The sequence below is a fragment of the Crinia signifera genome, chromosome 1 (assembly GCF_055691185.1).
Source record: "Crinia signifera chromosome 1, ASM5569118v1, whole genome shotgun sequence".
In the NCBI taxonomy this organism is placed as follows: Eukaryota; Metazoa; Chordata; class Amphibia; order Anura; family Myobatrachidae; genus Crinia; species Crinia signifera.
Window position 1 is genome coordinate 359,564,164 of NC_139217.1, and position 10,385 is coordinate 359,574,548.

General features: G+C 45.6%; 1 protein-coding gene across 3 annotated transcripts in view; it reads left to right on the top strand.

Moving 5' to 3' along the window:
* The window catches only part of TANGO2 (transport and golgi organization 2 homolog), a 128,820-nt gene extending 122,775 nt beyond the window's left edge, over window positions 1-6,045 (top strand). For all 3 annotated transcript variants that reach the window (XM_083149737.1, XM_083149746.1, XM_083149729.1), the window contains exons 8-9: window positions 2,654-2,758; window positions 5,130-6,045. In XM_083149737.1, coding sequence (XP_083005863.1) covers window positions 2,654-2,758; window positions 5,130-5,250 — 226 coding nt within the window. In that variant the 3' untranslated portion in view covers window positions 5,251-6,045. The remainder of the gene's footprint in view (window positions 1-2,653; window positions 2,759-5,129) is intronic.
* The last annotated feature ends 4,340 nt before the right edge of the window (window positions 6,046-10,385 follow it).

Consider the following 10,385-nt stretch of genomic DNA (forward strand, 5'->3'; position numbering starts at 1 on the left):
GAGCAGACGAGGAATTCCTAAGTCAGTGATTCCCACTATGATAAGAGCCAGGAAGGAGGTTACTTCACGGCATTATTATAGTATTTGGAGGGCCTATGTAGCGTGGTGCGAGTGCCGTAACTTGCCCACGGCTGTATTTTCTTTGTCTAGGTTGTTGCAGTTTCTGCAAGCCGGATTTAAGGCGGGTTTGCGCCTAGGGTCCCTTAAGGTACAAGTGTCTGCATTGTCAGTTTTCTTTCATAGGCGTCTTGCCGTCATTCCTGAGGTGCAGACGTTTCTGAGCGGGGTTCTTCGCCTTCAGCCCCCAGTGCGGGCTCCGGAGGAACCCTGGGATCTTTCTTTAGTTTTGGATTATCTTAAGTCAAGTGTTTTTGAACCCTTAGACTCTTGATTTGCGGTTGTTAACTTGGAAAACGGTGTTACTGCTCGCGTTAGCATCGGCACGCCGGGTGTCCGATCTTAGCGCTCTTTCATGTCGGTCACCCTACCTGGTGTTTCATCCGGACAGGGCTGAGCTTCGGACCAGGTTGGATTATTTGCCTAAGGTGGTTTCATCTTATCACCTAAATCAGCCAATCGTGGTTCCAGCTCTTACGGGAGATTCCGCCTCGCTGAACGTGGTCCGAGCCTTGCAGGTGTATGTGAATAGGACCAAGGATCTCAGAAGGTCGGATTCACTTTTTGTCCTTTATTCTTCGGCAAAGCGAGGTTGGCCAGCGTCTAAGCAGACTCTGGCCAGGTGGATCTGTCTCACCATTAAGCAGGCTTACCTTCATGCTTCACAGTCACCGCCAGTCAGGATCTCGGCCCATTCCACCCGTTCGGTGGGGCCGTCCTGGGCCGCTGCCAGGGGAGTTTCCCTGACACAGTTATGTAGGGCGGCCACTTGGTCGGGCCCTAATACTTTCGTTAAGTTTTATAGGTTTGACACCTTTGCGGCCTCTGCCTCCAGTTTCGGCCGTGCGGTGCTTCAGGATGCCCAGTGCCTTCCCACCCGTGGGGATGGCTTTGGGACGTCCCCAGCGTAGACTTCAGTGTCCCCAAGGATGAAGGAGAAAATAGGAATTTGGTACTCACCGTTAATTCCCTTTCTCCGAATCCGTAGGGGACACTGAACACCCTCCCGGCACTGTTCAGGCCTAAAAGGGGGGGATTTATTTTGAGCGCATGCAGTTATGTTTGGTTATGCATGCGTCTGGGTGTTGTTGATAGCCTACTGAGTAGTATGGTTGTTCGTTTTGGTTTGTTAATTTCTTTCTCTCTCTCTATTGGGATTCCCTGGTCTCTTTTCTCCTCTCGGGCACGGTCAACTAAGACTGAGGTCTGAGGGGGGAATAGAGGGGGAGGAGCCATACCACAGTTCAAGTTTCTTAAAGTGCCGACTCCTCCGATACACCACTCTATTCCCCAGCGTAGACTTCAGTGTCCCCTACGGATTCGGAGAAAGGGAATTAACGGTGAGTACCAAATTCCTATTTTTTCCAGAACAGGTGTTTTTTCTTAATTTACTATCCAAGTGGACATACAGGGAGAATATAATAGTGTGCCAAGTGTAGTAAAGCTTCTGCCCTGTCGACCAATCATGGTCTACCCTATATAACCATGCATAAGACTGCACTGTCGTCACATGCAGTAAAGCAGTCCCATTGGGACTCCTGCCTTTCTGTGCAGCTCAATTTGGCTTCTATGGCCCAGCAGCAGGTGCAGCCCATAGAAGCTCGGGGTCATATGCATGCACTGGTCCTGGTGCCTGCCATCTGCACTGCAGAGGCTGGTGAGAGATTCGTGGCAGTAGCGCGCGGTGCTGGCGGTGTCGGTGCATCTAGTGGCTGCAGCCTCCACCTTCAAAGAGGTAGGAGCCGCCACTATAACTGTAGGGCAGTAAAGCCCCTCTGTCGGGGCACCCTATAGAAGCCTATGGGCTTCTCACCTTAGTGCTGTCAGAGGAATTAGTTACGGATCCTTCCCAGCATGCCTTGCTGCCAGCACCGTCACTCTGCACATGCGCAGATGGACTCCCGTGTCTCAGATCTGGAAGTCCAGGGATGACGCTGCATCACAAAGGACAGCTCTTATTGCAAGAGCTGTTCCTTGCGTTACTGATCATATATGTTAGTGCAGATGCAATTAGTATGAATGCGGTATTGGCGGTGGTGGATGTTAGAACATCCCATCCAGGAGGAGGGGAAGTTAGCACCCTATAAATTTGCTAACTGTTAACCATAAGCATAAGGCTGACTATATTGAAAAACATATGACATACAGTAGTGAATAATTATATTTAAGTGCACATTCAGTTAAGTTCATTTGTTTTCTATAGCATGAGGCCTGCTCACAATGAAATCATGCTGTGCTTTCATGCTGACATGTGCACGGTGCGCCCTCTACTGGTGTTTAGAAAGAAATACTTGCATGATAATAGTTGAGTAATTCTATGCATTTTTAAATAAATCGCATGTTAAGAACATTGTCAGATTAAAATAATCTTTACAGAGATGTGTAGTTATCAAAATGTCTTAATTTAAATGATAATATGAGAAATGACATTTATAACTTTTCTATGAGTAGTCTCCCTCAGTATAACATGAATCCTATTTATCAGTGCTTACATATTCCTTATGATTTTACTGCCTTTTCTGGATGTGTCTTATAGGCAGTTACCGGATCCAGCTATAGAAGAGCAGGGAAAGGAATTTGTCCGTCCAATTCTAACCAGCTATTCAGCAGTGTGTGTACGGTGCCCCGGTTATGGGACAAGGTAAGATTATGGGAAATGCACAGGAAACCACCATGGCTAACACAAAATGGGGAGGTTTGGCCTGGAATTACATAAGGGTAGGAGATCAATATGGTGAATTTGGAAATAGATGGTTTTTGATAATTTTTTAAAAGGCAACAACCTAATGGAGGATATCCAGTTAGCATTGGATATCCTCCATTGGATTACAGCTAATGGATCCCCCAGGGGCTATCTAGTTACCCTCGATGCTTTATGTGCCTGAGGCACGTAAAGCATAATCCCCGATAAGTCCTAAGAGACCCTTTTGCCGCAATAACACATGGGTCCGGAAAATTATCCCGGATCCATGTGCTATCGCCTGAAAACTGGTCTGGTTTCAGCTGAAAAAAATGGTCTGTAATTGGAAAGCCCAGTAATGACCATGGAGCTAATATTATGTTTCGAGACCATTTTTTATTGCCTGAAAAAGTAGTGCAATCAATTGGATACCGCCCTACGTGTTGTATTTTTTGTTTTAAACTGCCCCTTTAGTTCCCAAAGCGGACATTTTCCATAAAGGATGATGTTAAGCGTTTGGATTTTTGGAAATTAGATGTATTTTAGAACAGGTGTGTAATATACAGAAGATTAAGGGGGATATTCAATCTTCGGGTCACGGCAGACGAGCTTGCTCGCCTGCCGTGACCCAGTCCCGTTCTCGGTCAGCTCGACCGAGAACATGCAGGCGGGATTCAATGTCCCGCCTGCAGCGGGACGAGAAGGGGGTGTGGCCGCGAGTTGCGGCCGGGAAGAGGCGAGCTGCAGCCGGCAGCTCGTCACTTCCCGGCTGTTCTCGGCAGAACGAGCCCGACAGCCCGAGATGTCGGGCTCGTTCTGCAAGGAAACCCTGTTCAATGCTGTCGGGGAAGACAGCATTGAATAGGGCCCGTCGAGCTCGACGGCGATTAAATATCCCCCTAAATGTGAAGTTGCAGATTATTTCTACAACATAAACTGTGTTGACATTTTTCATAAGGTGATTTACTGTTATGTGATACCATAGGTGCGCGCACATTGAGTCTTAGGGGTGCACAGGTACCCCCTAATGCTGTGCTTACCCTTATTGACACCTCCCTGCCGCTAGCAAAACTAGCAATACCTTTTTTCCAAAGACTTTTGCTTTTTAGACCTGTATTCCATTAAAAGAAGCGCCCATCAATCAATTATGTGTGTTTTGCATTGTTAATTGTACTACCTGGGGTAGCCAACCCTAGTCCTCGAGAGCTACCAACAGTGCATGTTTTGCAGGTCTCCTCACAGAATCACAAGTGAGCTAATTAGCTCCATCTGTGTATCTTTTAAAATGTGTCAGTGATTAATGAGTGCAGCTGTGCAGCAGCTAGGTTGTCTGGAAAATGTGAACTGTTGGTAGCTCTCGAGGGCTAGGGTTGGCTACCACTGTACTAGACCATTGTCATATCACTACATACCTGTGTCATCCATTCTGTATATGTTTTTTACTTTATTTGCATGTTCTCTTACACAGAGTAATTAGAAGGTTAAAACTGAAATAGGCAGGAGATTATGGTGTGGCTGAGACAATATATATTATAGATCATGCCAATAGATGATGGTAGACATGCCTAATTGGTGGTGTTAGACACACCCAATGGGTAGTGTTATGCTGGCCACACATCAGACCAACTTTCCTCCAACCATCCAACTAGTTGGTTGGTTGGACCGAAAATCTGGTACTGTATTAGGGCAAATGCCAATAAGCAACTCACAAACTCAGGAGGAATGGACAAAAACATTCAGTGAAATAGTTTAAATAAAATAGGTCCAACCTTGTCTGAGTGACAATTGTTGTCCATTTTCAGATTTGAGAAACAAATGACTTAATTACAAATTACATTTGCTCCTATCCAGTTCCAGGTTTTTATTCCATCCAACCAACTAGTTGGTTGGTTGGAGGAAAGTTGGTCTGATGTGTGGCCAGCATTAGACATACTCAATAGGTGGTGATAGGTACCACCTAATAAAATGTGCTACGCACGCCTATGGGTGATACCTTGATAAGCACTAGCCTGACATCTCTTTAAAAGTATGTGTCTCTAGTAACTGCTGATCCAGAGGAAACTGGGAAAAGCTTTAATTTCGTTAGCTTGTGATTTAGGGTCAGTGGACCTCTTATTGAATAGTTTTTTTTCTGCACTATAGAGCAGGTAATAACTAATATATTACCTCAGTCAGTGTCCTGAACGAACTTGGATTCAGCAATCAGATTAATTTTTATAATATCTAGCAACATCCAACTACAATGGATATAATCCACTATATTGGTAATATTTGAATAATACAATTGTATTTATTTTTAATTATATGAATATATGTTGTATTTTTTTTTTAGGACTAACACCATAGTTCTGATTGATGGGGAAGGACACGTGACCTTCACAGAACGTACAATGCTAAACTGTGACATCACTCAGTGGAAAACCAGCACTTATCAGTTTAAACTGCAACAGTAACACATCGTCATTACCACAAGTCTATGTACCAAGGATAAATATACACATATCAAACTCACTGAACTTCTGGTGCCTAAATATAATGATAAAGCAGATTAAATTATTAAAATATCTTCTAAACCAGCACAAAACCCAGAGAACCAAAAGAGTCCAGCAATGGAATTTAACATGCAGGCTCTTGTGTATAATATACCATATATACTCGAGTATAAGCCTTCTTTTTCAGAACAGTTTTTATGCTGAAAAAAGCCCCCCCCTCAGCTTATACTCAAGTGAGGGTCCCACGTGAGTCAATAAGTTTTCCCAGTTTTTTGTTGTAAAATTAGGTGCCTCGGCTTATATTCGGGTCGACTTCTACTCGAGTATATACGGTAATCATTTCTGTATACAAATACTTTTTAATGTGTTTTTATCTTCTTTGCATTGCAAGCAAGCACATTAACGATCTATCAACCTCAAATGGTTTGCAAGCACATCATAATATTTCATACAAGACTGAATTTGAAAGACTACGGTCAATCTCCTCTACTCTCTGGGTTATGTCTTGTGTTCATTAGTAGATTATGTAGCCAAAATTGTAAGCAAATAATTGCTTTGGTTTGTAGTGAGATGCCATAGCATTTAGATATTTTCCATTAGTTGTCTTGTTTTACTTTCTTGTCTAACCTTCAGATAAATGATCATTTAATGAGTAATCCTAGGAGGCAGGTTGCTATGGGAAAAAATGGTGTTATCAAGACCATGTGATTACCAGTTTACAAGCCACCACGTTGGCCATAAATCATGCTTTAATTATTACAATTGTATTTCTATTTTCCTCACAGAATGATGCAATTATGTTTTACAAAACTTTTACATATTGAGGGCCAGATGTATCAAGTTTCAAGAAGTGATAAAATGGAGAGAAACACAGCCAGCCAATCAGCTCCTAACTGCCATGTTACACACTAGGGGGCAGATGTATCATAGCAGCGCTTATCGCGCCGCTATGATACTTCCTGCTTCGCCTCAATAGCGAGGCGAAGCAGGAAGGGACATCGACAAGATGTATTAACATCTTGTCTGCCGAAGCGGGGGAGCGTTAACTCCCCCCTTCGGCGATGTCCCTTTCTGGAGATAGCGCATCAGTTAATACTGATGCGCTATCTCCTGTCCCCCGGCCGGCCGCACTGGGCATGCGCGGGATCTCGCTGTTCACGCGAGATCCCCAGCGCAGCCCAGACCTAACAGCAGGGACAGCGCTGTCCCTGCTGTTTAGATAGGGCTTCGCCAGCCTGATGCTGGCGAAGCCAAACCCGGCTTCGTGCGGAACGGTCAGCGATGCTGACCGTTCATACATTCGGCCTGCTATCATTTTGATAGCAGCGCCGATATGGACAGGGGCGCATAGCGCCTCTGTCCTGTACCGCACGCTGGCTGCTTCATACATGGGGGAGAAGCAGTATCAGCGCACATAACGTGCGCTAATACCCCTTCTCCCCCATAACGACCGTTCATACATCTGCCCCTAGGTTTGAAAAATGATAGGTAGGAGCTTAGTGGCTGGTTGTTTATCACTCTCCACTTTATCACTTTTAGAAGCTTGATATATCTGGCCCTCAGAGAGATATTCTGATTGTAAAGGGGTGTACACGCCAACATGGCACTGACCACACCTACCCACCTTCTCTCTCTCTCTCTTATACTCACTGTGCCCTATCACCCACTCTTAATAGGGAGGAGCGGGGCAAATATTATGTGCCTAGGGACGGCCTGACCCCCAAATCTGGCCCTGGTTCTCCCTGCAGCCCCGCAGCTGCCCTGCGTTCTCCCCGGCCAGCCTCAGCCCACGTATACACAGTGGAGCTACTTCTGAAGAATAGGCCCCACTTCCTGGAGGCCCCGTCCAGGATTGCCAAGCTGGGGGTGCTCAATGCCTACTACGTCTAGAGAGGGGAGAGAGAGAGGGGGAGTGAGGGGACAGTGTATATATACTTGCTGGCTTTGCTTGTCCTCCACGTCCTCTGTCCTGTTCAGCCTCCGAGTGGCATACAGCTCCAGCCTCCCGCAAGAGGTAGCAGGCAGGTCCCAGCTCCCGGCGGTGCACAGCTCTGTCCTCCCGCAAGAGGTAGCAGGCAGGTCCCAGCTCCTGGTGGTGCGCAGCTCTGGCCTCCTGCAAAAGGTAGCATGCAGGTCCCGGTGGTGCGCAACTCAGGACTCCCATGGGAGGTGACAGGTATGTCCCAGCGGTGCGTGGCTCCGGTCTCCCGCAAGAGGTGGCAGATGGGTCCTGGCGGTCAGCTATGTTTTTATTGTAGCTGTTTTAAAAAATCAGCTAAGTGATAGGGGGGCATGTGCAAGTGCTCTACTGCTTCTGGTTCCCGGGCAGTATAGTGATTGTCTGCCAGGTGGCCACTGCACAATGATTGGGTCCTGGCGGCCGCTGCAGTGATTGGTTCACGGTCGGCTCACAGCTTCAGCACAGCACGTCCTCTGGGAGCCCTTCAGTTTGAGAAACTGAGTCCCCGGTGACAAATTTAGAGTAAAATATGCGCTATAGAGCGTTGTTGTTTTTTTTTTTTCAAACCCTGAGGGCAGGGGAAACCAGTGGGTGACAGGGAGAGGCAGAGGTTGACAGTAGGAAGCAGGGGTGGCACTGGGTGACAGAGGGGCAGAGGGTGACAACGTATTGTAGGAAAAGGTTGACATATAGTGGAAGACAGTGAAGACAAAAGGCAAGGGAAGGCAGAATGTGACAGTGGCAGGTAGGGGGAGGCAGAGCGTGACAGCGGCAGGTAGGGGGAGGCAGAGGAGGACAGGGAGAGGCAGTGGGGAGATGGGGTACAATCAAAATATTGTGCATGGTGTGGAGAACCTTGGTGGGGGCAGGAACCAGTGGTCTCTACTCTACTGACTGTGACAATAGCCCCTGTCCTTTGTGCTCTGGGTGTGAACTGCGTTTAATTCACAGACAGCAGTGGTTGGTAAAAAATGTACAGCAGTCTATTAACTAGAGGCAATATGGCCGTGATTAATAGTGCTGAAGGGTTTCTGAACTGGGCCATTCATCTGACATTGCTCAAAATGGTCTGCAGTGGGCCCCTTAGTTCTCAGGGGCCCCAGTGCAATGCACCCACTACACCAATGGTAGTTCCGCCTCTGATTGTAACCTACTAGACCATTGGAGAAAAATATTAAATAAGGGTGTGTATTACCATTTCAGGGCTAAGAATAGCATTTGTCAGAGGATTACCAACACATCCTTAATGTATGATCGCAGCACCCTTACTCCTGACATTTTATACTTTTTTAAAGAGCCTTTTACCAATGAATGCTTTTTTTTTACAAACTTTTTTGGTTTCTGGTCCAAGCATTGACCAAAGTAATTATCTAAAATACATATATAGTTTACACATGACAACGTATACATGTTGTTGTTTTTTTTACCTAGATAACAAAGATGGGTACTTGTGTAGTTTCATGGCGCCGTGCGTCTGAGTCCCCTTGCGGGGCTCGCTTCGCTCGCCCACGCTGCGGCTCGGTGGCTCGCCACGCTATTTAAAATCAACTCCATGCCAACATGGATAGTGGAGGTATGAACTATCCATGTTGGCATGGAGTTAAGTTACTTTTTTGGACATATTTCGTGGCGAGCGTACACCCGGAAGTAGCACGGCGCCATGAAACTACACAAGTACCCAAAGATGTGATCACAAACTGGTGAAATATACAGATGTAAAGCAGAAAAGATGTTATTACATATCAATATTCATTACCAAAGGTAGACAGGTTACAAATAAATAATGATGGTATCTAGAGATAAGCATTTGGGGGGTATGCAATCCTGGCTGTCAGTCCCTCCCGACAGCCGTGATCCTGTCCCGTTGCGGTTTGCCCAGCAGCAAATCGCAAGTCGGGATTCAATGTCCCGCCTGCCGATTGACAAATAGGGGTCATGTCCACGTAAATGGCCGTGGATTGTCGATATACGGCCAGGATCGCGACAATCCACGGCCATTATCGGCAGAACTGGCCGGACAGCTGTTAAAGTCGGGCTCCTCCTGCCGTCATGCCTCTTCAATGCGCCTGGTAAAGACAGCATTGAATAGGGCCCCAGCTATTCAATTGCATTCTCCCCTGTAATTCCTTTAGTCATACTGTGTACACTGTCGGGTTGTATGGGTGTTATGGCAAGGTACTGATGTGTATATGTTTTTTAAAATCTAGTAACCTTTCTTTTGCATTCTGCAAAACAAACAATTTAAAATGTGATGATCTAAACTGAAAATGGTTCATATATTGTGATCTGATAAATATTGTGCTGTGATGTGCACCTGCAGCAAGGTTCCTACCCAGCCCACATGTATACAGTTCATGGATCTCCTGTATGGCTTGCAACTTTATTATATAGCCAGGAGTCAAGAGTCCTCACCTGTGTCATACTGAATGTGGAAGCTACAGCTTGGGGAAATGTCCAGAACATTTACATTGTGTTCTATGGTGTCTAATTGAAAGTGAAATAACTATTGTGGGTTTGAATCCCTGCCATAAAATACACATCTGCTGCTTTTATCTATTTATGATGCAGTACATTATGCTTGTATTCTTCTTTCCCAAAATGCATTATTCATTCTTTCTCAGCATATAGCTGGAACAATCATGGTGTAGTTGGAGTTGCTATCATTGCTGCTTAACAATGTTGTTCAGTGTGTATGCGCTACATCATTCACATGGGAGCACTGACAATATCATTCATGGGGAGAAGGGAGGTGTTTTTGTTGGTCGCACAAGACACAGATATGGTGGACCCCCTAAAGTAATTCATACGTCACAGTATAATGTATCACTGGGTTGGGGGTGTGCTACCGACGGACATACAGGTAATGGAGAATTTCAAACAGAAGAAAGAAGAAATGTCCTTGTTGGGTGCACCAAAAAGATATTTAAAACTTAACCTTTATTATTAGTTTATTTAAGAACTGCGAAATAAAAAATATACATATATGACAACATACAGGGTGGGGGTCACACAATTTAAAAACTAGGTGGTGGGCAGATGTGGCAGAAAACTTTATTCAAGTATCAGTGTGCTTTTTAGACAGTATGTGGTCCTGGTCCGTACAGATAGGGATAATTCCACTGTCGGGTCAGGAAAT